Source organism: Idiotropiscis lumnitzeri, chromosome 16 (genome assembly GCF_059441095.1).
Source record: "Idiotropiscis lumnitzeri isolate Australia: NSW breed Sydney's pygmy pipehorse chromosome 16, RoL_Ilum_1.0, whole genome shotgun sequence".
In the NCBI taxonomy this organism is placed as follows: Eukaryota; Metazoa; Chordata; class Actinopteri; order Syngnathiformes; family Syngnathidae; genus Idiotropiscis; species Idiotropiscis lumnitzeri.
The window spans coordinates 16,535,125-16,563,002 of NC_142406.1; the positions used below are offsets into that span (position 1 = coordinate 16,535,125).

The 27,878-nt window shown below is 50.2% G+C and overlaps 2 protein-coding genes across 6 annotated transcripts; both read right to left on the reverse strand.

The window, feature by feature from the left end:
• Positions 1-3,224: 3,224 nt before the first annotated feature.
• On the reverse strand, positions 3,225-8,862 carry LOC148321852 (cell adhesion molecule CEACAM5). Its single transcript, XM_088318880.1, has 10 exons — positions 8,741-8,862; positions 8,286-8,621; positions 6,833-6,993; positions 6,630-6,756; positions 6,008-6,286; positions 5,291-5,578; positions 4,935-5,189; positions 4,730-4,847; positions 4,358-4,397; positions 3,225-4,061 (listed from the first exon to the last, which is right to left on the reverse strand). The coding sequence occupies exons 1-9, from the start codon at positions 8,787-8,789 to the stop codon at positions 4,379-4,381; spliced, it is 1,632 nt and encodes a 543-aa protein (XP_088175006.1). The 5' UTR covers positions 8,790-8,862; the 3' UTR covers positions 3,225-4,061; positions 4,358-4,378.
• Positions 8,863-9,343: 481 nt separating this feature from the next.
• LOC148321853 (semaphorin-6D-like) lies at positions 9,344-26,688 on the reverse strand. Of its 5 annotated transcripts, XM_088318871.1 has the most exons (23): positions 26,462-26,688; positions 25,680-25,736; positions 15,033-15,090; positions 14,762-14,923; positions 14,546-14,660; positions 14,341-14,398; positions 14,203-14,259; positions 14,008-14,109; positions 13,853-13,943; positions 13,659-13,781; positions 13,427-13,515; positions 13,266-13,355; positions 13,047-13,174; positions 12,820-12,951; positions 12,560-12,715; positions 12,287-12,460; positions 12,062-12,205; positions 11,899-11,976; positions 11,740-11,795; positions 11,610-11,663; positions 11,046-11,302; positions 10,858-10,986; positions 9,344-10,539 (listed from the first exon to the last, which is right to left on the reverse strand). In XM_088318871.1, the coding sequence occupies exons 4-23, from the start codon at positions 14,868-14,870 to the stop codon at positions 9,751-9,753; spliced, it is 2,931 nt and encodes a 976-aa protein (XP_088174997.1). In that variant the 5' UTR covers positions 14,871-14,923; positions 15,033-15,090; positions 25,680-25,736; positions 26,462-26,688; the 3' UTR covers positions 9,344-9,750. The 5 variants fall into 5 exon arrangements, with proteins under 5 accessions (XP_088174997.1, XP_088174999.1, XP_088175000.1 ...); XM_088318873.1 differs by lacking the exons at positions 25,680-25,736; positions 26,462-26,688 and adding an exon at positions 18,941-19,014; XM_088318874.1 differs by lacking the exons at positions 25,680-25,736; positions 26,462-26,688 and adding an exon at positions 15,759-15,897 and having other exon boundaries at positions 11,610-11,660.
• Positions 26,689-27,878: the final 1,190 nt, after the last annotated feature.

The window sequence follows — 27,878 nt, forward strand, 5'->3', positions numbered from 1 at the left end:
GGTTTGGGAGGTTTTAGGTTGGTGCCTGGCGCAGACAGACACCTCGAGCGGGAAGGGGTCGACAAGAAACTGGACCCTTCAACCACAAGCAGGAGGAGCCACCACTTGAAGAAAGACCAATAAGAGCAAGCTAAAGTTAACTGCAGGATACACATAGCCAATAGAATCATGCCAGGATGCCTTTGTCTCTGTGCCATTTGCATATTGTATAGGATGAATCATTACTGGGCAACTCGGGTAGTACATTCGCTGGTGGCAAGAGAGGTGTAGAGTTGTATTGAGAGGGACCCGAGACCCAGGTGCCATGTAGAAAGTCTGTGTATTGGGAATAAACCCACTTGTGCGTGAAAATGCCGGCTTCCTGATACCTTTCTATTGCAGAACGAGCGCGCATATTGTTGGATGAGTGAGAGTTGGTTAAGGTTGCGAATTGGAGTCAGATTACTAATTTGAGTTTACATTGGGTTAAAGTTAAATTCTAACATTGATATAAAGATAAATTCCAACACAAGGTACTCTGAATCTTTGATCGCTTGACGTGTCATAACGCGTGCGTGTTCTCAAGCACATGCCACACAAAAATGTAGCCATGAGCAGCTTGAACCTCCCAAAAAGCTTCCCGGCTTCCTTCCGTGACCACAGCGCCACCTGATGGACAGTATGCGCAGCGAGGGTGCAAGAACGCAAAATATGAGGACTCGCCGCCTTGGAATTGTTTCACATTCGTCTCACACACACACCTACTGCAGCGGGAGTGTGTGTGAGCGAGACCATTTTTAATTCCTTTACTTCCACTTTTGATCTTCTATTTCGGTTTTCACAAAAGAAGGCGGGCGTACAGCCCGGTTCTTCCTGCTGTTCGTGTTGTTATTACAAGGGACTTGCACAGTGAAACAGCTCAAATCATTACAAAAATAAAAAAGCAATCAATCTTTTTTTTTTTTTTGGGGGGGGGGACAATGTGGATTGTCAAGGTAAAGTTTTGTATTAGGATTGTAAAATGTTTGGACGTGTGCCTTGACGCATTCACGTTGCGTAGATTGGGGGGGATATTCAAAGCTTTTGGATCATCTGTCTGCCCCTTTTCAAAGAATGGAGATTTTAAAAAAAAGAAAAGGAAAAAAGAAGAAGGCCTCAGCAAAGGTCCTTGCAAAACAAAGTGAAAAAAAACATTTTACAATAGATCCAATGTGCTCCTGCCTGCTCGTCTCGCTTGGGGCACGCTTGTCAAATCAGTCACACCTTTCAGTCATTGTACTGCAGCTCTTTTTTTTTTTTTTTTTCCCTCCCGCAGAAGAACAAACCTCACAGTGAGGAGCACTATCTAAATGATGGCAATACAAACAAAATGAAAAATAATCCAGTTACAGTTTACAGAAGCATTTTTGCAAGATCATTGCAATTGTCTATGAACAACATGACACATTTTTTTCCTACAATGTTGCTTATTAATTATAAAGGCAACAAACAAAAGAAACACTTGACTTGGCAAGGTCAAAAGGAAACTGAAGCAACCAGGACAGCAAGGAACTAAATACAAACAAATTGATGAGACAACGGGAAACACCTGGACAAGACGCAAAGCCTTGGAGGGAGCTGATTGGCTAACACAAACACAGCTGGAGCTCATCATCGAACGAGACAAACAAACGTAGACGCCATAGAAAGGAAGGAACACGAGGAAAACATGAAACTAAATAAAAAAATAAAATAAATAAACAAAATCACAATTAAAATCAACAAAGATTCGCTTTTAGCACACGTGGTCGCCTTCAGTTCGCGGACTTTGTGCTTGAGGCGAAAAGAAAGGCTCATTGCAAGTAGCAGCTCGGGCGCCCTCTTGTGGCGAGACAATTTATAAAGCCGCTTTTTGGAGGTCACGTTCTTGCACAGTCGTGTTCGTCCACCAAGTGGCCCTGTACACTAGCGCCTCCCCAGGAACAAAGTGGTATTGAGGCGAGTCGTCATGGCTGCAGAGCGCTGTTCGAGACGTGGCTATAAACGTTTGACTCCGCCCACACCAATTCTTAACGTCGCATTCTTTTTTCTTTTGTTTGGTGGTTTTCTGATTATGCTTGTTTGTTTTGTCTTTTATTTGATTGATATTCAAAAATGATGTTTTATATATTCATTAATTGCACTGTTACTGCTGGTTGTATGTTTTTTGTACGATGTTAAATAAAGTTTTAAAAAAAAGGTATTATGACGCGCCGTCTTAAGAAGTCACGCCTACTTCTTAACACCATTGAACATTGAAAATATTTTTTGTCTAATTTTTATTTCTTTTTCATGCTAAGTCTTTGTATATTACATACAAGTTGTTAATAAAAAAAGTGTCAAGGCCAAAAGTTGTGGTCAAAAGACGTTCTCCACGTAGGAATTAGTGGAGTGAGTAGTACCACATGTCCCCAGCAGAGAGCGCACTCCCAATATGGTTGCATTTAGTACGTTTGGATTTCATTCAGTTGATAGTTTGTACATTTTCGATGTCAAATTACGCGTTTTTTAAAGTGACTTCGTAAGACAGCGCATCATTAAAGTTGCCAAGGAAATAGTGTAAAAGAAAAAAGAAGCCACTTTGATGTCAAGAATTGACGAGCCACGCCTCGAACTGCAGCGAAGTCTTTTTTCTTGTTCGGCTCAACACTGACTGGACGCCCTGCTGCCCTCCTGTGGACAACTCGGGAAGACGCCAACCTGTGTCAAGTTGCCCACTTGGGCAAGTTGGACGCGCCCGAGCCACATCGACCCCCAAATCCCCCAAGAAAAAAAGACTGCGGAAATAGTAGCGTGAAGTCGAAACTGTTTCGTATAAAAAGACAAGTGCTGACATGCCATGCAGGAATGCGTGTGCGTGTGTTTGATACGAGGGTGGGCTAATCACGCACGCTCGCGCACGCACTTACAAGCGTTACATGACTTTGTCGGCCACAAAGCTCACTCACGCTAATTTGTAATTAGCAAAAAAAAAAAAGATTGTGCATTATGTCACCATTCAGCATCACGCTAACACACATGCGCGTGCACGTGCGCGCACACATTCTAGTGGGATCGTGCGGCATGTTGGGACAAACGTCAACATTCCCAACTCACGCACCATACATACACGCGCGCGTGCTCACACCTGCAAGCACAAGTTGACAAACGCGCGCACGCACCCACACAAGGCATTGAGGGATTGCCCCATGCTGTGATTGGCTGCTTCAAACACACATGCACTCCGATTGGTGGTTTGGTGTCAAAGTGGAGAACAAATTTATTTTTTATTTTTTTTATTTTCCCACAAGTAGACAAAACAGTAACAACATTTTGCGTGTTCAAAGCCATTTAAAAAAAAAAACAAAAAAAAAAACCAACAAAGCCAAAAGGCAGTTGGGCACCGATGTTGATTGACCACAAGCAAAACACACAAAACAGCGCAAAGTCACGCCAACAGGCTAACAAGCGTGCGTGTGACCGGCGATGACCTTCGGCTCCGCTTTTCACACTATAAATACTTCAGTGCGCATGCACACACACACACACACACACATGCACACGCATTCATTCACATGCACACATATGCACACAAACCTGAAGTCATTTAAAACATTCAAAAGTTACAAAACAAACAAAAACAAAAAACAAAAAAACAACAAAAAAAAACTACCCGCCAAAAGTCACAGTTGGGCCCGCCCACATTAGCCGTTTTTTCCGTTAACCAGTTGCGACTTGTCCTCACATTCCTGGAGGAGGACCACCGTCCGTGTGTGCGTGAGCGAGTATTTGAAGTGCATCCATTTTCTCTGTGTGCATAGTGTGTGTGTGTGAGTGGGGGTGTGTGGGGGTGTGTGTGTCCTCAGGTTTCCAGCAGTCAGCCTGGGCAGTGGCGGGGTGGAGCTGAGCAAACTGCTTCTGGCAGTTGGGAGGGGCGGCAATAAGGCAGTCAGGTGGTAGGAAGGCGTGCAGGGGTTGTGTTGTAGGCGACAAACAGACGACGAGTGACAAATGAGGATGGAAGGAAATTCCCGCCACGAAGCCAAACACAGAGTCCGAATTGTGGCTGGCGTCCGGGCTGCGTCCTGCACGGAAAAGCCACAAGGGCCGATGTTTTAGACTGGAATCTTCGGCACGTGCACACACATGAATTAAAAAAAAAAAAAAAAAAAGAAAAGTGTATTCATGCCCAAACGGAGTAGAGCAGGGGTGTGAAACATGCGGAGCACGGGCCAGAATGGGTCCGTCAGCGGTACACGGACGCAATTTCGCAAGAACGGTTTTGTCCTGCTCATATGCATCCATTTGACTGGTAACCATGGCAACCAAAAGGTCTTTGCTAATCAAATGAGACATGCGTGTGCGTGCACGAGACACTTACCGGCAGTGTGCACAAAGTTCGCTAGTATGGTGACTCCACCCTAAGAACACACACACGCACACACGCACATTAAAAATGAGCAATAAATGGCATGACATCATCAAATGCATACATCAAGTTTACTGCTGTGAACAGGAGCGGGGGAAGTGTGCGTGCGTTGGTGTGCGTGTGTGTGTGGGGGTGTGTGCGCGCGCACAACAGCAACAAGGTGTGTACACACACTTCCAGCGAGGAATGCTGTCAGGCAGCTCATCAAATGTCGTGGGGGAGGCGTCACTTTGCGCTAAACGCACAACGCCAACCGGACGACTGGATGTGACGCACGCACCCCCCTCCGTGTCCCAAATCTAAAGATGGCGCGCGTGGACTCACGGAACTTTCTGCCGGCAGTACATGATGACACCGATGGCCACGCCCAAAGCGGCCAGGATGCCGATGACGATTCCCGCGATGGCGCCGTCCGTCAGGCCTTCATCCAGCGCGCCCTCCTCTGTGCAACGAACAACAGGTGAGGACCAGAAACCATCAAAGTCCACCAGCGCACCGCCGCGGGGGCGTCTGTCTGCCGCCGTCTCACCTTTGACGGACAGGTTGTGCGTGTAAGCGGCGCTTTTCCCGGTGACGCTGTTGTGCGCCTGGCACGTGTAGGCGCCCGTGTTCTTGTAGACGGCCTGCGCGATGGCGTAGGTGGGCGTCTTGACGTCGGTCAGCGTCCCGTTGAACTTCCACGTGAAGTTGGCGGGCGGCACCGAGGCGGCCGAGCAGCTGAGGGTGACGGCGTCGCGCACCTCCACGGCGCTCTCCCCGCTCACGCTCATCGCCTCGGGGCCGACTGCACAAAGCAAGTCGACCGGCAATTCAGTTGAGCCGACGGGATGCAAATTGAAGTCGCAAGTGGGCGGCGGCCACCCAAGTTAGCATTCATCCACTCACAGTTGACGACCATCTGGTAGGCCGCCTTCTGCTCGCTGACGGCGTTGGCGAGGCGACACTCGAAGCGGCCGTTGTCGTCCTTGTGCAGCGGCGCCAAGCTGAGCCAGGAGCCGTCGGGCGCCGCGGTCACGTGGGCGTCGCCCGTCGCCAGCGGCTGGCCGTCCTTCAGCCACGTGCGGCTGCTGACCGGGCCCGCCGCCGCCCGGCAGCTGAGGTTTGCCGAGCTGTTGCCGGCCAGGAGGACGACGCCATCTTCCGGCCGGCTCATTCGCACGCCCGACACCGGCTCTGGAAACGCACAAAACGCACCTCCGATATGAGCACGCCACACAAGGACGACGTTTTAAAAGTGCGACGGTAACACATTACGACGACTCAGTCTGAGTTTCGTCCCACGTTGGTGAAAGAGGAAGTAAGTCGCAATGAAGAGTGTGAATATTTATTCAAACTAGCTGAGGAGTAGACGCAAAGAAAAGCGTGAAACTCTTCAGGGCATAATCTAAGACGACTGCCCGCCACACGCACACGCGTACACACACACACACACACACGCACGCCCACGCAAACAATAAGACTGGTTGAGCAGGTTCCTCGAAGCAGTGAAGAAGTTGACTAGGAGGGAGGGGCCGCAGCAAGTGTGTGCGCATATTTAATGTGCATTTTTCTGTACATGTGTATTGACGTGCAGCCGCCGTCGTTTAAGGCGAGTCAACTCACCCATGACGGCGAAGGAGACGGCGCGCGAGGAGACCACTCGCTTGGTCTTGGCGTTGGCGGCTTTGCATGTGTACTGACTCATCTGCTGCCATAGGGGGCGCTGCTGCACAGTCTGCAGCGGCAACACAGGCCCGGTGGCGTCCATCAGGGTCTGGTTCTGGTACCACGAGAAGGTGGCGGGCGGGCTGGAGCGCGTGGCGCACGTCAGGTTGAAGGCGGAGGCGGCCCGCACGAACGCCGACGGGTCGGACGGCGTGATGGTGACCTCATCCGGACCGTCTGGACACGACAGGGCTCACGTCATGCTTGTGGTCACGTGACGCCGATGCAGGCGTGTTGCGCGACCACTGTCACGTCATGACTGAGTCAACAAGGCGCAACAAAGCTTCATTGTGGCAAGACGTGCTTTCGTGCGTGTGCATGTGTGTACACTGGGCATGTGGTCGGAATTTCACGCAATGTCAACATCAACATGACCACCAAATGTAACACACACGCACACACGCACACGCACACGCACACACGCACTCTACATGTTAGGTGCACTTGGTGGCTGCTAGCGTTGAAGGGAGCTAGCATCAGCGCACTAAGGTTAGCGAGCAGTCGGCGGTGCAGTACTCACAGTGGACAGGCAGGCTGAAGGGGGCGCTCTTCTCCGTCTCCAGTTTGTTGGCGGCGCTGCAATAGATGGGTCGCATCAGGTCGGTGCGCAGGAGGCCCGCGATGGTCAGCTGACTGGTCGCCTCGTCCTGACGGACATATGTGAGAGGGGGCGGGGGGGTCAGAGTTGAAAAGGGTGGGTGGTGTGTGACCTTAACCTCTGACCTCCACAATGGCCAGCCGCTGGCCGGCGACGATGGGCGCGGTGCCGTTGAGCCACATGAACTTGAGGAAGGAGCCCTTGGAGGCGCAGGTCAGGACCACCGTGCTGTTGTGCTCCACCGCCTCAGCCACGTTGGCGCTCACCGTCACGCCGGACACGGGCTCTGCGCGCCAAGTCACGTCGCCAGCGTTAACGGGAATGCCAGCTCCTCACTTCCTGCCCTCTTCACTTCCTTCCTTCCTTCCTTTTGACTCCCATTTTCCTTCAATGCTTCCTTCCTTCCTGCTTCCTTTTATAAGTTCACTATTTTATATGTTGGAATGTCATCAAACGACTTGCTCATTTCTTGAGCGGTTCAAACGGTTGCGACTTTTGTTCAGCTCATTCCAATTCCCGCAACAAAGAGAAAAGACGAACAAAAGAAAGAAAAAAGACGAGAGGAGAAAAGATCAAACGTGACCCGCGTTGAGGTAAATGAGACTTGGGCGATCCCTCCGCCAAGGAAAGTAGTCCCTGTCGCAAAGCGGCATCAAGTGGGTGCGGTCACGTACAGGAAATGATGTCATCGCCATTTGGATAAAGGTATGCAGGAAGCGAGAAAGGAGGGAAAAGGTTGGCGCACGCAAACCCCCGCTGCCCCCACCAGGTGTGTGTGTGTGTGTGTGTGGCCGCACCCCGACGGCTTCACGGTGGAATGTTTGGAATTGTTCCCGGTCGAGCACGGGCTGCATGAGAGCGACGCAGCAAAGCCTCAAATATCCCTCCGCCGAGGAAAAGAGTCCCCATGGCAAAAACAAAGTTGACACTTTTTTTTCTTTCTGAAAGCAAAACCTTTAAATGAATTTGAACTCAAATCTGTTGCACTTGATTCAAATGTGATCCAATGACAAGATTCAGAGACGAATTTCAAGGAGAATAATTTTCGACGCAAGTGTATGACGTCACAACATGACGTTTTAACATGATCGCGTCACGTTCTAACAAGACAAGTTTCGGATTTGAAAGTGAGACGTTCTCAAAGCTGCAAACAAAAAGCAAAGCAATTCATTCTCAACCTTTTGTAATGTGTGTTGTTAATCAATGCGCAAGTCAAAGTGATCCGGTTCGGAGGTGCAATTGCGGAATTGTTCAGAACTCCCGATTTGCATTTCAATTAGTTGCCATCATTACTTTGCTAGGCGAGTAAATTGCAAATCTGGTTTTAAAGCAATATAAATACATCTAATAAACGATTTGAAGATGAAAGTTTTTCATTTGATCGTGACTTGCACCCTCAAATGTGCTGACACCCTAAAAAAAAGGAAGCGAATTGCAGACGTCACACATTCGCGTGTCCACTCCAAAACGCTCTTTTCTGTTGTGTTTCGTTTTGCACTCAAAGGCTTCCTCTTCGTTGCCCTCAACTCACCCGACATGACCCACCCAACGTCCCCCCTCCCCGGTGTCTTGACTCACCGAGCACGCGCAGTTGTATCTCGTCGGTATCGGTGTCGCCGTCCGCGCTCACGATGCTGATGCTGAAGTCTCCGCTGTCGGCCGTCGTGAGCGCGCTCAGAGTCAGCGCGCCGCTCTGGGCGTCCACGGACGCGCGCCCCTCGTAAGGCCCGTTCACCTTGAGTACGCTGGCGCCTACGGTGGCCACGTGACTCTGCTTGCGGCCGTCGTTGAAGTTCCAGATGATGAAAGTGTACTCGGGGGTCTGCAGGAGCGTCCGCAGGGTCACGTTCTTGCCCACCACGGCGTCCACGGGGCCCGGTGGCAAGATGTCGCGCGCCTCCAAGAACCGCCATCCTGCGGAGGTGGAAGGGGGAGGAGGAGGGAGGGCGTCCTGTGGGTCAGTCGGACCGAACCGGACGTGGCGTCGTCACTCACCTGCACGCGCCACCGGAAGCGGACGAGCGAGCGCTTACCCGACAAGCCGAGCAGGAGCGCAACGATCGTCGTCGTCGTCGTCGTCATGGTCGTCGTGGAGCTGAGCGGAAAATGCAAAGCCAGGATCGTCGCACCTCCACGGACACACCCAGCCAGGTGAGCTCGCGCATGCGCACTTTGCAGAGGCGGGGCCTCGCCTGAGCCAGCTTTGTGAAGTGAGTGAGTGACTCATTCACAAATTCCGGAGCAACTATTCCAAAGTGTTGATGACGCAATGTTCATGATTGTTTGGGACTTTCCTCTAAAGTGGCGACTTTGGACGCCAGCGATTCAGTCATAATTCACATAATAATACAATTAATGGTGTAGAAATTGCACATTGCTGACGTCGGGACGAAACCTCACAAGTGGTATTTTCAAAACCTGTACTATTTGTCAGTGCACACGTGTGAGTGTTATTTATTTTATTTTTTTTACAAATGCGTTCGAAATGAAGCGTTATGACGTTGGCATTAAACGTGAATGCATCCTCATGCTGCCCTCCTGTGGACTTGCACAGTACTGCAACTGATTGTTTCGTCTTGATGAATGGACGTCACACAAACTGAAGCCGTTTTGTAAGAAACAGAAATGAGACCGAGTAGAAGCTGAAATGTCTTTTATTTACATTCACATCATCAGCATCATTGTTATTAATCAAATAATAAATAAGAACCGTTGATATTAAGCTTACAAGTAAAACAAATGCTACACATTGGCGCCATCATGGCGCTGCAGCTCCTCCATCAACCAACAAGCAGAGGTAAGAGGTCACATTCAACTCAATTCAGGTTCCGGCTTCCCTTTTTGCATACAAAGTGACATCCTGGTTTTGCTTACAAACACATTTCGTGGTAACTTGTCACATAAAAAACTTTTTTTGAACTTTTTTTTGCAAACGTTTCTTCTAGTCATTTAGCGCCACTGACCCAGTCCACTCTGACGTTAGCGTTGGCAACATTTAACGTAGCTTCCTTTCCCGCCGCCGCGGGTGGGCCACTCTAAGCCATCAACAGCCAGACCGTCTCGACGCTAAAGAAGCGGGCACGTCAGGAAGGAACAAAGGTTTGGGCGGCAGTTTGGGCTTGAGCGAGACGGCGCGCCGCACGGCACTGGTGTTAGCGACGTTAGCATTAGCACGCTTCAAGTGCACTCCTTCACTGTAACTGTGCTGACGCGTCAGGCAGGCCCCCGCCGCCACCCGCTGGGCCGGGGGTCCGTTATTGCTGCTGTTGGTGTTCATTCTGGCCAGAAAATGTTGCCGTGGCGGCACCCCGCGCTGGTTGAAACTGTGGTGGCGTGGCAGGCCGCCGCCCATCTTGATGAGGGCGGGGCCCTGAGGCCGGACGGGTACCTCCGGGATGACGTGTTGTCGCAAGATAGCGCCGTTAGCGTTTAGTGGTAGCGCTTCTGTCTCCGAGACTGGCTGCTGATTGCCATGGTGATGGGTGTGGTTAAAGCTGAGGGGCTGCGTCTTCTGATGATGATGATGGTGCCCCCGGGAGGTGGATGTCAGGACTCTGATGCCTCCGTCACCCTGGGCGCTCACCTGGTGGATGTGCCTCAGAAGGTCGCCCAACGCCGACACGTCAGAGGATGGTTGGGCGTTGCCACGGAGATGAGGGGGCGGGAACGCAGGCGGAGTCACGCAGTTGGCCGCTGTCACTGCGGCGAAGGGGGCGGCGCCGTCTGCAGAGGAGGCGGCGCCGTCTGCCAGGCGGCGCTCCGAGCTCTTCATCTGCCGAGGGAATTCCGGGCTGGAGTTTGGCGTGGGAAGAGCCGACGGCTCGCCGTCCGCCTGCCGGCAAGGACGAGAGTCACGCGACTGTTGAGTCGGTCGACTCGAGAATACAAAGTTGCATGAAAGCTAAGTGGATGAAATATATTGCTACTTTGACTTTTGCTCATGAAACATAATTTCATGAGTTTTGAGAGCAGGTTTGTTCATTTTAATTAGTCTGGATTTTTATCAACGATGCTTCGTTTTTTTTTTTTTTTTAAATGCAGTATTTGTCGAGGGCTAGAAAAAAAAAGCCTGGCAATTGCGCAATAAGGTCAACTGCGGTTCTCAAACGACCTTCCGATTTTTAAGACAACCGTGCCCCGAGATGCGTACCTGCGTCAGGCTGACTTGGGGCTCCACCGCAGGAAGTCGGTGGCGGGCGGTCAGGGGATCGGACCCTCGGCCGTCGGGGATGAAGCACGCGTACGTCTTGGGGCACTGCGACTCGCCCGTTTTGTCGTCCTGAGGGAGACAAAGCGCAGGTCACGCGTTGGTCACGTCCGGTTTGGCTCCACGCTCACCTTCGGCCCGGCGTCCAGGAGTCCGCTGAGCTTGGCGAGGGAGTGCAGGGACAAGGCGTGGGGAAGCGAGGCCTCCGGGTCTTTGTGGAACTTGGCGTTCCGACGGGCGTCTCCACTGACGCCGCCGCAAAAGCGCGACACCAGGAGGCCCGACAAGGCGGCGCCCAGCAAGAAGGCCAGGAGGACGCAGGCGATCAGCAGAGTGTAGTGGACGTGAGACGCAGGGTCTTCATCCGCGCCTGCAGCGCCACGCACGCCTGAAACCGAGGCAACGGGCACAGTCACCCACGCGCATCGGCCAATTTTTGTGTTCAAATTTCCGCAGAGTTAAGAGTTACAACGCCGCAACATAGATGCTAATGGTTAGCCCGTCTATGGCTTTTTCCATTGTTTGTTAGCATTGAGCTAAACAGACTTTATTCAAGCAAAGATGTTGTACGCAAGTTTTCGGTTTAATATTTACGTTTGCAGTAAACTTCAAGTGGGAGGAGCAAGAAGCTTGGCACTTCTTTTTGCTCTTAAGTCAAATAAAAAAATGGTTCAGCAGCAGGAGGTGGAGCTTACCGTAAGCCGTGTCTGCGGGCATTTCCCGGTCACGAGATGTTGCCGAAATGTCTGCTGAACAAGCCACAAAAAGGAAAATGTTACGTTTTTGTACCGCCCACCTCAGGCAGCAGGTGGCGCCGCGTCTCACCGTGGCAGGCGGCCATGTTGGAGTGGTCGCCCTCGATGTCCTGTTCGAAACCCGCCCTGCCGAGAAGATTCAGTCAACTCTACGGTCTACGACACGGAAATTCTGTTCTCGTGATTCTCGAGCAGGTCACGAGTCCGCCATCGAGGAAGTGACACGTACTTGAACCCGGGCGCCATGTCGGCACAACTCCCAGTGCGCAGCCAGATGCAGTAGGGGTCGCGAGAGGCCAGACACGTCCTGGGAGACACCGCCGCCGCCATCTTTAATGCCAAAGCGTGCACACTTCCCTCCTTCCGGCTTTCAACTTGTAACGCTCACTCACCTCTGGCAGGCGCCATGTCGTCCGCATCGGCTGAGCGGCACGCGCACCAGGCAGCTGCTGAACGCCACAAACAAGGCGTTGTGCTCCTTGTCCAGCTCCAGGCCCAAAATCCTTCGGTCCTCCTCCAGGACGCCAAGGTCACACCTGAGGAGGTTTTCGATCGGCAATTTACGCTAATTCTTTTTTTTTTTTTTTTTTTCATTTCCGACATGCAGCGCGACTCACTTGTCGGGGTCGTAGACGTTGATGTCCTCCAGGAGTTTGGAGCCGAAGGTGTCGTGAGGAAGCGTGGCGGCCAGAACCTTGGCGACTCTCCCGTCCTCCGAGCCCAAGAACAACACCGTGCGCTCCTTGTGCGGACCCGCCGACACGTCGGCAGCGATTTGCGTCAGCTTGGACCTGCCGGGAGGTCGGGGGATCGGGACGGGAAGACGCACGGCAGCACGCCAGTTAGCTGGCGCGTGACGGGCCTTAAGGTTCTGAATTGGCCGCTCCTACCGGCTGGCAGTCCTGGTGTAAAATGGCCGCCGGTTGACAGCGGGCACGGCGCCGTCCATCAGCGGAAAAGATTTGATGAACGCCAGCGTCTCGTCCGGGAAATCCGCAGAAGATTTGAAGTCGGCGGCCGGCCCGTCGCCCGCGCATGAGCCGGGCCTGCGGTGGGGGATGACACATTTTCAAATCGTCCACCGAGACAGTCCCAAAAAATATCTCGTCGTCGTGAAATCACGACATTGCGTGTGCTTGTTTTCACCCACCGCGGCCGGGGCACGGTGTCGTCCGGCACGGCCGTCCACGACGAATCGCTGCCGCGTTGTTCCTTGAACTTCCCGCTGAACACTTTCTCCACGTCGTCCATGTAGAACGCGCACACGGCCGAGCCTGGAATGCTACGCCGCACAAAGTCACTCAGACACAGATCACTTCCTGTCGGTGGCCGCTAGCCTTGCTCGGGTTAGCGTTGAGCGGTTAGCCTAGCGCTGACCTGTTATCCTGCGTGGTGAAGACGGCTAAGACGGCGGGGCGTCCGTTGATCTGCAGAATTCCGGTCAGCGATTGGAGAACGTCGAAGTAGAACAGAGAATCCCCGGGAAGGGAACAGTTCAGACGGGCCTGAAAAGACGAGACAAGCGTAGGCGTTCTGTTTGACCTCACTTCCTGTTCTGTGTCAAGGTCAAAGCAACACTTCCTGTTTGTTGCTCACCTTAAGGAAGGAGGTCCAGTGCTTGTCCAGAACTCTCGGAGAGCCGCCGTTGTCGTTTTTGCACACTCTGGCCACCCGAGAAAAGACAACCTGGCGACAGACAGACGGACAGGGCGGCGTCTGGTCATGGCACGAGCGCCCCGGCGACCGATCGTGCGTACCATCCCCAAGGTGGTGTACTCCGCCGCGATCTCACTCAGGAAAAAGTAGACGAAGCTCCCGTAGTCCACGGCGTGCAGGAAGCGAGGCTCTGCCGCACATTAGTGTCATGTGAGCGGGTCATGTGATGAAGTCATGTGACATCACAATGATGTAATATGATGTCATGATATGTGAGGTCACGTGAAGACATGGTCACGCGTGTGCACGCGAGGCGAGGACGCGGCGACCCACCTCGAAGCCACTTTGAGTCGTACTTGACGGTCCTGAGGACGGGCCGGCTGTCTCCCAGGCTGCGGTAGATGACGGCGTCGCTGGCCAGAAAGTCCGTCACCGTGGCCGAGTAGAAGTCCCCGCCTGCCGCAAAGGTCAAAGTTCACGGACGCACACACAAATTGGCGGCAAGCGGACGGACGCGCCGAAGTTACCGGCGAACGTTCCCGCGTTGGACTGGCCCGACTCGAAGGGACAGCGTGCCTGACCGGGGAGGTCCGAACCCACCTGCTCCAAAGTGCTCGTCTGCCGCGCAAAAACAAAAGGTCACGCCGAAGTCACGCTTCGAGGGAGGTGGCGGAGCGTCTACCTTGTAGTTGCGGCACGCCGGGTTGAAGGCGTTGGTCCCGCACACGAACAGCGTCTCGTCGTCGCGCGGCACCAAAACTTTGATGTAGTTGTAACACTCGTCCTGACAAAACAGGAAATGACGCGTGACGTGTTAGCAGGCGGCTAAAGCTAGCTCAAGAGGAGAGCGGCTCGTCAAAGAAGTGCTGCAACTCACGCCGTCCTTCCCGCGCATGGCGCACTTGCTCACGTCTGTGGCGCGCCACGTCAGCGTCTGGAACAGGAACACACGCAAAATTGTCACGTCATCCTCACGTCCTGCGATGTCATCGGAAAAGGGACGTTTGTAACTCACCATCTGCGGTACGAAGGCCTCCGCCGCCGTGGTCAGGTTGACCGCAAACACATGATCCCTGACACACAAAGCACATGCGTGTGTGAGTGCGTGCATGCGTGAAGTCGTCCAATTTATTTCTATAGGCCCAAAATCCCAAAAGAATCTCAAAGTGTTTCACATGCCCCCACTTGACAAAGTGGAAGTGTGCGTGCGTGTTTTTGACCTTGCGGTGATGAAGAGCATGCGGTTGACGCGCGTCATCCTCTGGAAGTGAAGACCCAGCCGGTGTGTGTGGTTGCCCCGCAGCTGACTTTGGAATGTCGGGAAGTCTCCGGACTCTGACGGACGACCACCACACGCGAGTTGACACGCCGCACACGTGCTGAACCACAAAATAGTGTCACCTGCCCACCGCCCACCAGGAGGCGCCCCCGCTCACCGTCCAGCACGTTGATGGCTTGCAGGTCTCGCGGGAACAATGCGGCGGCGCACAGGAAACAGGAAGTCAGCAGGAGCAGCAACGGTGGCGGCCGCTCGGCCGGGGCCATAGCGTGGGCGGGCGGGCGGGGGGGCGTGTTCAGACTGTTATCGCGGGCGTCGGCTAAGATGAAACAGGAAATGGGACGTTCAATCGTCGGCAGCCTCCCATCACGCGGTTGCCATAGTAACAGCTACAGAATGTGATGTGAAAAAGCACAACTCGTACTTACGGACAGCGTAGACGGTCAGCTGACAGGAAGTGTGGGCGGGGCTGACCCCTCAGTCGAGCTGCAGCAACAAAGAAAATTGCCCCAAATCTCATTAGCTCACGTGATTGGCTTCCACTGACCATCAAATGAGAGCTCATTTGAAAGTGATGATAACAACACGGATGATGACATCACAAAAAAACTTCCTGTTGTTAATGCCTTTGAGGTTTAGTCTTCTTTGATTTACGTCCTGCTTACCTTGTTGCTTCTTTTGTTTACTACCATCCGCTCTCCTCATTTTCTTTCAGTGACTCCTTCCTTCCTTCCCCCCGTCGCCACAAGGCAAAAAATTAATCTTCTGAAGCTCATCTGCCGCATTAGTGGCGCGCTAGCGTTAGCTTCGCCATGTGCTCACACTCACGCCGACCTTTGACCTGCTTGTTGAGTATTGGCGCGCAAGCGGCGGACATTTTGGATCGGCGCGCCCCGCTGAGCGTGGCGGGAATAAGCGGCAAAATAAATCGGCCAAGTTACGAATAAATCTGAAAAAACCCAACGGAATCCGATTAGCCGAAATGTGACGGCACAGCAGGACCCCATCAGGCACGTTGCTCAGTATCAAATGCTTTTGAAAACAATACAAAACAAATTAGCTGCCAATTCAACAGCAACTCACTAGCACAGAACCAAAAGCACCCAAATGTTAACCCCAGATTTATACAAACAACAATATGGCATGTTACTTACAAGCGTTGCCTCTGTGGAGCAAAAAACTTCAGCTGGATCGCAGCTGCACTCGATGCGATCTCTCCTTCCTCCTCCCTCAACTACGCAATCTATATTCCCCTCCCACACATAGTTCAGCCATCACTACTTCCTGCTTTACGGTACGTCCGTCAAAATAAAAGCATGCCTTTCAAAATAAAGGTCGTCATAAAGAAAGGCAGAACACTCCCCGCCTGACCTTATCAGGTCATCAAACAACATATCAACACAATCAATCAACCGGCAAAAGAAGAACAATTTCAGAAATAGGTCTCTGATAGTTTTTTAAAGAACCTTGATCCGACACTTTCAGCTGAACCTCTCGAACTCTGCCATCCCTTCCTGGTGAAACGGCTGTTACCTTAGCCAGAGGACAATCGTTTCGAGCAACTTGACAGTCCTTCATAAGAACGATATCTCCCACTTTCACGTTCCTTTTCGCTTCCCTCCATTTCCTCCTAGCCTGCAGAGTAGGGAGATATTCCTGTCGCCAGCGACACCAGAACTCGTTGGCGAGGGCTTGTACCTGTCTCCATTGCCTGCAGTAAAGATCCTTGTTTGTGAATTCGCCCTGTGGTGGGGGAGCTCCCACTTTCTGTGTGAGAATCATGGCAGGAGACAGCACGAAAGGTTCCTCTGGATCGTTGGAGACAGGAACAAGAGGCCTATTGTTTATAACTGCAGCCACTTCCATCATTAAAGTACACAGAACATCATGTGTAAGTTGAATGTTGTCCTTTAGCAGAATGGCATCCAGGATGCGTCGTCAGAGTCCTATTAGCCGCTCCCATGACCCCCCCCCCCCATATGGGACGCGTAAAGGATAATGTAATCATGGCAGTCAATCTAAACAGAACAAAGGGTCGACTGCTAGGAGCCACTTTTGTGATCCCGGCATGGAAGTCCATTGTTTCAGAGGGGTCTCGTTCACACCTCCTGTGTTGCAGCCTTGATCCAATCTTCCTGCATTCCTCTCCTGAGGGTCTTGTCATTAGCATGGTCCAAACTTCGGTTACACTTAAAGGATTTCATACATTTGACTATTAAAGGAATATAAGAGTTTGAGCTTAACATAGTTCATTAGATGTTGCTGCATCCAGTGTATGAAAATGTGATACTGTAAAATGCTGAGAGTGTGTGTGGGAGCATAAGCAACAGAATGGGGGTTGCACAAGGATGGAATGTTGCAGGATCACCAGAAGGAGGGGAAAGCCGAGATGAACAAAGCACAACCAGGAGGAGTCGCCACGGGGATTCGGCGGGAGAAGAAAGACCAATGAGAGCAAGCTAAAGTTAACTGCAGGATACACATAGCCAATGTAGAAAATCTGAGTGTTAGGAATAAATCCACTCGTGTGTGAAAATGCCGGCTTCCTGATACCTTTCTATTGCAGAACGAGCGCGCATATCGTTGGGTGAGTGAGAGTTGGGTAAGGTCGCAAATTGGAGTCAGATTACTAATTTGAGTTTACATTGGGTTAAAATTAAATTCTAACATTGATATAAAGTTAAATTCCAACAATTTATGGTGACCTCGACGTGATGCATGGAAGGTAAAAGAAGTTTGGAACTTCGAGAAAAACCACATGAGACTGGGTCTCGCACGTCCAGACCAGGTGACGACCTGATAGGAGCCGCACATCCGACCGTCTTTCCTCTTTGGGCCCACAGTGACATAAGGTAAGCGGATCCTTTTCAAATTCTGCACATTGGCAACGCTAAATTATAAGAGGAAGGAGGAGCGGAACGGCATAATAAAAGAAAAAAAAAAACAGTGAACAGTGTGGACGTTAGTAGGGTATAAAATCTGGGATTTACCTACTAGAATAGTTTGGAACTATTCGTGGTTCAAATACGGTATAAAATCTGGGATTTACGTGTCTGTGTGGAAGCGGTGTGAATGTGAAGCCTAAATGGCTGCCAGGATGGCCGAGTGGTCTAAGGCGCCGCGTTCAGGACCCAGTCTCCCCAGGAGGCCTGGGTTCGAATCTCGAATTTCCCCATTGTGGGACTAATAAAGGGAATATTATTATTATTATTATTATTATTATTAAATTTGTTCTGCGTATGAAGTGCTTGGGACACGCACGAGTGGATTTTGAGATGGAAAATGGGAGGAAATGTGAGGGTTTTCTTGTGTCTGGCGCTTCAGACGAGCGGGCGGAAGTCTGGTCGGAGATTAATGGTCATTATGCTCAGATGGAATCACAGTTGATTAGTGGAATGGAAAGTAAGAAAATTAAGAAGGTGAAAGAACGGAGTCAGAAGTTGTTTCTGAAATTAAAAAAGGAATGTGAAAAGAAAGATGGAGAATGTGTAGAAAAGAGAAAGGAACAATTAATGTTCCATTGAAAGGAGGATGATGAAACGGGCAGTATTGAGAATGACAGAGGTTGGTGATTGAAGAAGGTGTGACTTGAACAAATGAAAAGGATAAGAATTAGGGTCTGCTGTAAGGAGGAATTGAAGAAATAAATATTTTATGTTTCATACTTGAGTTGATGGTCTTTCTATTAAGGTAACTGTAATTAGTAACTGGAATGAAATGCACAGATGGAAATGACATGAAGAAAAAAAAAAAAAAAAAGATTGGTGTTATGAAATCTTAATTGAATGAAGCTTTTGAGAGCATGAGAAACCTTTGCAAGAGCATAGGTGTTTCCTAAATTTGTAGTTTGTGATTTGTTACCTTGATCGTTTTGAGTGGCTTTGGTAAGGCTACAGTGAATTTGGAAAATTAAGGGGAAAAAAAATAAGAGTGAGAAAGATTTTACAGAAGGCAATGGGTATCGGTGTCATCGTAAAATCATGAGTGTGCTGTAACAAAGAGTTAACAGCTCTTTGAAGTTAGATGCTCGTTCCCAAGTAGGGGGAGGAAGTCAGAGAAAGACGATGAAGTGATTGAAAAAGTGGAAGAAAAGACGGAATGTCTGAGAGGCATTTATCCACAGTTGCCAGACTCGCGACAGGATGTGTTTGAGCCGCCGCCCGATCCGACGGCGCCATGAATGGCCCCGTAGTCACCTTGGGGGGGGCAGAACGGTTTGAGATGTAAAAGATAACGATTCACGGATGGCACCAGCAGGAAGATGTCAACATTTCAGACACAAGAGGAAAAACAGGCATCAATGGCAGTCGTTAACTGATTGAAAAGGAAGATATGCCTTTTGTTGCTGTGGCACTCAGTCCTTTTGTGTCTCAGGCACACCTCCCTTGGTGTTACAGCAATGGAATCCAGTCTTCAGGCGTTCGCTCTCCGGGGGGTCCTCTCCATGTGGTCGAGCAATTCTTCTGCAGTGCTAGTGTAGTAAGGTACGGGATAAAATATATGTATTCAACCTAACAATAAATACAAATTAGCAGGGAATTAGAACACAAGTTAAACACTGAAACGTGCAGGAGATGCCTGAGGAACAGCAGGGCGGCGACAATCTTACTCAAATTTAAAATTGTTAGCAAAGGGATTATGGTTTTGGGATAAGTTTTAAGTGAAATATTCGACGAACATGTTGAAAGAAAATCCTTGGAACAGGAAATACTAGCAATTGGAGATTGGTTTACCAATTATAAAGTTGGACTAAATAGTTTTGTTGATGATTTATTAACTGATGTGTATTAAATGTGACAAAGGTGGAAGACAGATGTTTTATGACTGTACGACGCGAACGCTGACATGACAACTTTTAAGGGACATGACGGCATCCCATAAATACCAGACTGCTAACATCCGCATCTATGAGCTGTTTGATGTCACAGGTGCAGTTTCGTCCGCTACGTCCAGGAGAGGAGAAACGACATCACGGGGAGTGAATGGGAAAATCAAGAGACCCACAGTTGTAAATTTTGGCACACGCTGGCTAAATTGAGGCAAAATTAAGGAACTGCCAGCACAAATCTCAGTGAAATCAAGGCGGACGCGCCGAGGGAGGGGTCTCTGTGTGGAATTGGAAAGTATCTTGTTGGGGAATGAAAGTGTGAAAGAAAAAGTGTTTGTATGTCTATGTGGTTTGAGTGAATGTTTAAGGGACGGGCCTCAGGAAGGAAACCTGATGAAGGCCACCGGCAAGCCCTAAGAGTACCATCCCATGACAGGGGGCCACGGAGCTTCAGCGTTCGAGGACTGGCAGGTCCCTGCATTCCGGGGACGGTGGATGGACAAGTTTTCGATGGTGCTGGATATTGGGGCGAGCGATGAGCTCCTTCCGCATCCCCCACTGAGCCATGTGGACTCTCGAGATTGCCTGAGTCACCGCCATTGACTGAACGAACACTGGACTTTGAGTGGCATTCCCGGCTGGGACTGAACTTGACTGTGCACATCCGTCGGAGAGAGCATATGTCGTGCTCTCTTCCTTCCCAGTGGCTGAACTGAATAAGGGCAGCTCTGAAACCTGGTTCTCCATTCTCCCGCGGTGGGTATGCCCTGTTCCTGCTCTAGTCTGTGTGGTGTAGCAACCCCCACCCATTCAATTCACCAAATTGACACATTACATTGTACATATGATCCCACATGATTTGGTTTGTCAAAAGGCGTTCATCTCAATTTAGTACAGCTTGCATTAGAATTATTTATTTGTTCTGTCTACCGGCGTGGCCTCACATGCATGCCTTGTCCCTGAGCAGCGGAAAAGGTATGAATTGTTTACTTTCGCCGAGCCGCAAATCACATTGAATATATTACAGCGACCTCTACAGCCAGCACCGCACCACACAATTCTAATCGAGGGATAGTGGGCTGGGAGAGTGGAGCCAGTTTAGCTTTTCCAAAAACAAATCCCACATCAACTTTTCCATCAGTTTGAATGGACCTGAGATACGCCGCAACTCCAATGGCCTTGGTGGATGCATCCGAAAATACACATAACTCACGGTGTTTGGCTTTCGTGAGCATGTTGGGAGTGTATGCGCGTGGAATGTGTAGAGTGTTCAGCTTGTGTAATGACTCTCTCAAGTTAGATTCACTGAGGGAGGCTTGGGTTCGTTGCAGGAGACTAATAGCTTCAGTTTCTGTGGGAACGCTGATGAGGCCATCATCAACGTAAAAATGACGCTCGACGTATCTGACTGTGTCTGCTCCATATTTGTGTGCATTCTCCTGAATAGCTCTCCTGAGCCCATAGATGGCCACTGATGGCGAAGGGCTGTTGCCAAAAACATGCACCCTCATCCGATAGTCAATGATTTCTTTTGATGTGCCGTTGTCTTTGTGCCACAAAAATCTGAGATAATTCCTGTGGTCCTCGCGAACAAGGAAGCAGTGGAACATCTGTTGAATGTCGGCAAGTACTGCAACTTGTTCCTTTCGAAAGCGTATCAGAACCCCAATAAGGGAGTTGTTCAGGTCAGGGCCCTTGAGAAGATTATCGTTTAGTGACGTTCCTAAGTGTTTTGCGCTGGAGTCAAACACCACCCGTATGTTTTCGGGCTTCTGCGGGTGAAAGACCCCAAAGGAAGGCAGGTACCAGCACTCCTCGTTTTCCTTCAAGGGCGGGGCTATCTCTGCATGCTTGTTTTGAAAGATTTTGTCCATGAATTCAAGAAACTGATCTTTCACCTTAGGCTTTCTATTCAATGTTTTTTGCAGTGAGTTGAGGCGAGATAAGGCATACTCGCGGTTGTTGGAGAGCAGATGACGTTGTGGCTTGAAGGGTAGGGGTGCAACCCAGTTATTAGACGCATCCTTGAACATTTCTTTATCCATCAGTTCCAAGAAGATTGTATTCTCAATGGATGGGCCGGTTTTGTTGTCCGAACTTGTTTCATTGAAGACGTTCTGTCCAAGAGCATCTGATGACAATTTGTAAGGTTTGCTTTTACGCTCCCCGCCTTGGCTAGCGTTCTCTGTCAGCCTAATGAAGCTGTTGCAGGGTGTGCAAATAGAAGGGCGACCATTTTCTCACACATTGGTCTTATATGAGTTCACAGCGGGTTTGTGTGCATTTCCAAGACACACATCTCCGATCAAAACCCATCCCAAATCTAATTTCTGTGCAAATGGGGCGTTGTGAGGTCCATTCATTTGTTGGCGGACTTTGTGGACCCTTAGTATATCTCTTCCCAATAATATGAGAATTTCCGCTTTGTGGTCAAGTTCCGGGATGTACCGAGCAATTTTTCTTGGGTGTGGTTGGACTAAAGCAGCGTTTGGTGTGGGGATTTCGGAGCGGTCATTTAGGATTTCGTTGCACTCAATGAGCGGTGCAAGCGTGAGCGCAATTTTTCCATCAAGAGATTCAACGAGGAAACCTTCAGCTTTGCGGCCTGATGTCTCGACAGGCCCAGCACAAGTTCTCAGTTTGTAGGGAATATGCTGGCTATTTATGTCGAACAGTTTGAAAAAGTCTGAACGGACCAGTGAGCGATTACTTTGGTCGTCCAAAATTGCATACACGTTGACTGCTTTTTCGCGCAGACCTTGGTAATACACTCGGACGAGACAGATTTTAGAGCACGATCTGCCTGTTTGCCCTGGACCACACACTTGGGTGCATTGTGAGCTTACTGTGGTGTTCCTCCTCCCCGCCATCGTTTGCTGGTGGAAGTAGTGACTTGAGGTGGGCCAAGGTGCATCGCAGTGTCATGTCGTGTGCGGTCGCATTCTGTGCACTGAACAAGCGCTGTACAGTCTTTTGCTAAATGGCTGCTAGAGGTGCAACATTTGAAACAAAAGCCATTTTCTTGAAGAATAGTTCTCCTCTCCTCAATGCTTTTTGCTCTGAATGCTCTACATTTCCTTAAAGGATGTGCTTTGTTATGAATAGGACAATTCTTTTTCGAGTCCATTGCTTTTCTTTGCTAGTGACTTTATATGCGAGTTTGCTGGCATGCTTGCAACTGTTTCAATCTCCGTCTTATGAACAGATACTTTATATGCATTATTTCGTTCGTGTGTTCTCTCAGTGGTGCGTGTAAATGCAAAACTTGGATCGTTTCGCCTACGTGCTTCATCGCAGATGAAGCTGGTAAAAAAAAATCAAATGAAGGAAAGAGTCCTTTGTTTTCTTCTTTAAACTTTGAGCCAACTGAGAGCCATTTGTCTTGCAACCCATAAGGTAGTTTTCCTATTATGGGCCCAATGCCTCGGGCAGTGTCCAGGTATGACAAGCCTGTCAAATATCCTTCTTCCTTTGCACCTTGAAGCTCCATTAGTAAATCACCTAGGTCTCTTAACTTTGTGTAATCTTTTATAGATATTGTAGGGAACTCATCAAGTCTTTTGAACAGCGACCTTTCCGTCACTTCAGGCGCGGCATAACAATCCTGGAGGCGCGCCCAGGCCTTTTCCAAAGCGATGTTGGGATAACTAGCATGTACTGAACGTATTCTCTGAACATGTTTTTTAGACTCTGGTCCGAGCCACTGAACCAATAAATCCAACATTTCAGTTGCAGTTAGTCCAATGTTTAAAGTAGCATTGTCAAAAGATGACCGCCATGCCCGATAACTTTCGGGCGTGTCATCAAATTGGTAGAGACTTGTACTCACCAAATAATGAGCAAGATGTTCTGTTTCTTGTCCTATGCAGCTCCAGGAGGGAGAAATGATTGTGCTGCAGCATTTAAGCATTTTTGCCATGTGACAAAACTCTCATTAGGTAACACTTGACCAGGGGCTGTCGTGATGGCTGCTTCTTGATGCTGACTTTGCTGTGACTTAAGTTTGCACATATTCCTGAGTTCTTTTTGCGACATCCTTTTGCAAGTGTTCATGTGTGATAGAGTCCGGCTTTCCTGCTTGCAGTTCCTCAGCAGCTTCCAAGGCTTCAGCTTGGGCAATGGCTGCAGCCGCCTCCCTCTGTAACGCGAGAGCACCAAGCTTAGCTTCTAACTTGGCCTTTCCTAATTCTAGCTCTGCACTTTCGACTTGAAGTTTTGCTTCCGCTTCAGCAAATGAGGCTCGTGCCTTGGCTGCTTCCGCTTCTGCTCGTGCTTGAATTGCCGAAGAACGAGAGCTTTTCGTGCTTCTTGTGTGCACTGACGATGCGTTGTCAGGTATTTCCATTTTCTTTTATGGTGTGCGTTCACTTAAAGAACTCCAGATGATTCCGCTTTTTCACTGTACTGTCCTCGCGAAGACGTGGGTGAGCATAGTCTAAGCTAGACGGCAAGCTAAACTCTTGAATGATGCAAGACGTCCTTTAGTTGTTTTTCACTTTTAATGGGAAATCTTGACACCGTTGAAAGAGTGAAACTAAAAATAAACACAAATGAACCCATCAGGCACGTTGCTCAGTATCAAATGCTTTTGAAAACAATACAAAACAAATTAGCTGCCAATTCAACAGCAACTCACTAGCACAGAACCAAAAGCACCCAAATGTTAACCCCAGATTCATACAAACAACAATATGGCATGTTACATACAAGCGTTGCCTCTGTTGGAGCAAAAAAACTTGCTGCACTCGACGCAATCTCTCCTTCCTCCTCCCTCAACTACGCAATCTATATTCCCCTCCCACACATAGTTTAGCCATCACTACTTTATCACTGCTTTACGGTACGTCCGTCAAAATAAAAGCATGCCTTTCAAAATAAAGGTCGTCATAAAGAAATAAGATAAACCTTGCCTGAAAGGCAGAACACCAAGTCACATGACACGCACCCTAGCAACCGGCATAGCAACCACCAACCTGATGAGGAGGAGCCGTAAACCCCTCGGCAATCCCTCATCATTCCCGACTGGCAAGCAGCACAGCCGACATTTTCACTTGCTGACGTCCAAATCAAGCAACGCGGCAAGGAGGCCGAGGTCAGAGGTCACCAGCTTCTGGACAAGAGCCAGGCGGAGGGGGCGGGACAGGAAGTAGAAACCTCAAGTGTCGATCATCAGCCGACATATGGCTCTTTCAGGCGCTGTGGAGGAGATTTCGGGAGCTTTTGGGATCAATGTGGCGATTAGGAAGGACGCAAGGAAGCAAGATTGGCAATCCTGACCGGAAACGGAAGGTTAGGGGGCTTGCTGAGCCCGTCACACAAACGTGTGTCAGCCTGAGGCGCCGGCGAAGCCAATGGCGACCACAAACACGTCTTGGACGACAGGAAGGAAGCATGCGAGGAAGTGAGGAAGGAACGGAAGAGGATGAAAAACAAAGGAGAGGCACTTAAGCTAATTAATGGATCAGTGTGCACGTGAGATTTAGGGGCTTAAATCTTCATACACACACAATCATTAGTAAGGATTTGTAATAGTCATGGAATCCGTCAGCAACGAAGCAAGGGAGGACACATGGAAAGGAAGAAGGAAGGACGTCGGGAAGGAAGGGAGGATGACTGTGAGGAAGGGAAAGGGAAGGAAAGAAGGAGCACGATAAGAAAAGGAAATGTTTGAAAGGGAGGAGATTGCAGAAGGAAGGAAGGAAGGAAAGAAAAAAGATAGGACATGGAGAAGGAAGTGCAGAAGGAGAGAAAGAAGGAGGGGTGAGCGAGCGAGCGAGGGATGAAAGTATGCTCACCGATGCGCCGGCATGCCGGGCCTCCCATGGTGATGTCACTGACCCCGCCCCCTTAGCTTCATTCCTTCATCCTGATTGCAGTGGCAAGTACACACACACACGTGCACACACGCACACACACAGCAGAGGAGGAGGTTGGGGGGGTCAAAGGATAAAGCGTGTTGAGAAATGGGGGCAGGGGGGGGGGGCCTTGTGGGGGATTGGAGGCTCCCAATTGAGGATGCGTTTAAGGCAGTCAGGCTTTGCGAGAGAGCCGACTTCCAGTTGGTGAAAAGGCCACTTGGCCGCATCCTGTTGTCATGACAACAACAAGCTATTATGTTGACATCCCAGGCACTACTTTCACTTCAGAAAGCACAACTTTGCTCGACTTGCGGACTCCGCGTCACTCAATCACGTCACATGACATCATCATCATGATCCACGCACACGAACGCTTTAGTGCGACTCACCAAGCGCTCTGGAGGCATTGGCCAATCGGAGAAGAGCAGACTCCACGCTTGCTAAATCTGGACAGAAACAAAGTGTTCAAGTTAGCTTTGCTGCTGTTGAGGTTCATCACATGACATGAACAAGCCCCGCCCCCTCCACCCGTCTCATCTTTAGCGTGCGTGCACGTCTGTTTGTATTTTACGCGCGACTTTGTGTTTACTCGGAGTACTTCAGCCAGCGAAACGCCACACGAAATCGAAGGAGAGCGCTGATATCACGTCATAACTTTTTGGATCTTTGCAGTTTCACTGTCACACACACATTTGCACGTGCCCCGCCTCCTCAAGGTCATTTTAGCCATTTACCCTTTGACCTCATTAACAAATATAACAAGCACACACAAAGGCGCCATTTCCTGCCCCCCATGTTGCACTGGAGCAGGGCTGTCCACGTCGGGTCCTCGAGGGCCGCCCATGTTTCCCAGCTGCAACCCATCCGATTGAAATGCTCAGCTCATCGGCAAGTTGTGCAGCGGCCTGACAATCATCTCCATCATTTGAATCAGGTGTTGCTGCAGGAGGAAAGCCCTCAAACATGCAGGACAGCGGCCCTCGAGGACTCCAGTTTGACACCAATCCACTTGAGTGGCCGCGATCCCCGTCCTCGGTGACGTCATTGAGGTTTGCATGACGTCGCACCACTGAGCTTCGCCCGGGTGAGACTTGGGGCTGCCCGTTTGATTGACAGCCTCGCAAACGCGCACGCCCTTCCTCCTCCGCGCGCGCACGTCAGGCCAACTCACCTCTGCAAGTGCACACACACACCCCGCAGCGAAGCATCGGGTGCGTCCACGCATGCACGGCGTCCCCGCTTGCGAGGCGCTTGGTAGTCCACGAGCGCGAGCTTTTTGCACGTACGTTCCGACGTCCCAGCAACGCGAAAAAGCAAAAAGAAGCAACAAAAAGAAGGAGCGGCGAAAACAAAAGGCTCGCGAGCAAGCTAATCTCCTCAGACTGCCGCCCGGTGTCTCCCGGCGTAGGCCACGCCCCCCGACACGCAAAACCAATCAGAGGTGGCGACGACCCCAGCCTGACTCCACCCCCACTGATCCTTTTTTCTACAAGTCCATTTGATTGACCAACTAATGATTGATTGATTATGTCTGCAGCTTTTCGCGTTCACATCAACTTTTTTTGTTTTTTTTTGCACTATCAAAGAGGCAACGAATGAGCAGACATCCATGCAAGCCTTTCAAGTGAAAACAAAGAGGAAGACAAGATCTTTGATGATTAAGCACTAAATTGTTGTCAGTCACACAAAGGGGCTGCAGCGTGTAGTTCGGCGTGTACTTGTGTGTGTCCACGCATGCGTGCGTGTTTGCTGAGTGCGCAATTTCCCGGAGGCGCTCATCATGAATTCCAAGTGTGAATCTTATCTGACTTCCTCTTTGTCCTTCATCTCTCCATCATAAATTACCCCGTGTGTGTGTGTGTGTGTGGGGGGGGGTGCGTGTGTGTTACCTGCACACACTATTTTTTTTCTGTGTAGGTGTGTGTTTCCCAGCCAGGTCAAACAAAGGTCATGTTGCTGGATTTAAACACACAGGAAGTCGTCATCATGTCCACGTGAGCTGACCTTTGCTCAGCAGCTGTGGTTACCACGGCAACCAGCATATTTGGAGGAGGAGACGCTCCTCTTTTTCAACTCCATGTTATCATGAAACCAAGGGGGCCAATCGGATTTGATCCGAAGGTTGCTTGAAGCTACTGATTGGTTGAGTGTTCATTGCATGCTGGGGAAAGTTTGTTAAACGCCTGCAACTTTATGATGAAAATGTCTCTCAAGATGAAAAAGGGGGGGGGGGAATGACAATGAAGCTCCGCCCCCACCCTGAGTAGTGCAGATGCGCCTTCAGAGAGGTGTGCGGCTGTTGTTCAGTTTGCTCCTTGCAAGATGTGGACATGACCTTCAAGGGACACAGGCACGCACGCACTCTCGCACGCACGCACAAGCAAGCGGAAGTGCGCTGGCGCTTTTTGAGGGGAGATGGACGAGCCGATTTGTGAAGTTGCCGGTGTGGCGCGGTGAGCTTGCGGCGGCGGGATGCGGTCCGATTGGGTCGCCGCGAGGTGCTCATTGTGTCACGCAGTTGACGCGATGCCTCAGCTGTTGCCACGGCAACGTCTCCAGGTCTGGGTCTCCGCGACTCGTCGTGTCAA

Coding starts and splice junctions, on each gene's coding strand:
- LOC148321853 (XM_088318871.1), bottom strand. CDS start 14,870: ATGGCCCCGGCCGAGCGGCCGCCACCGTTGCTGCTCCTGCTGACTTCC. Junction 13,356..13,426: donor AGTACACCACCTTGGGGATG/GTACGCACGATC, acceptor GTCTGTCGCCAG/GTTGTCTTTTCTCGGGTGGC. Junction 11,977..12,061: donor CGACATGGCGCCTGCCAGAG/GTGAGTGAGCGT, acceptor GGTGTCTCCCAG/GACGTGTCTGGCCTCTCGCG.
- LOC148321852 (XM_088318880.1), bottom strand. CDS start 8,789: ATGACGACGACGACGACGACGATCGTTGCGCTCCTGCTCGGCTTGTCG. Junction 8,622..8,740: donor GCTCCTGCTCGGCTTGTCGG/GTAAGCGCTCGC, acceptor CCACCTCCGCAG/GATGGCGGTTCTTGGAGGCG. Junction 5,579..6,007: donor CGTCTCCTTCGCCGTCATGG/GTGAGTTGACTC, acceptor GTGCGTTTCCAG/AGCCGGTGTCGGGCGTGCGA.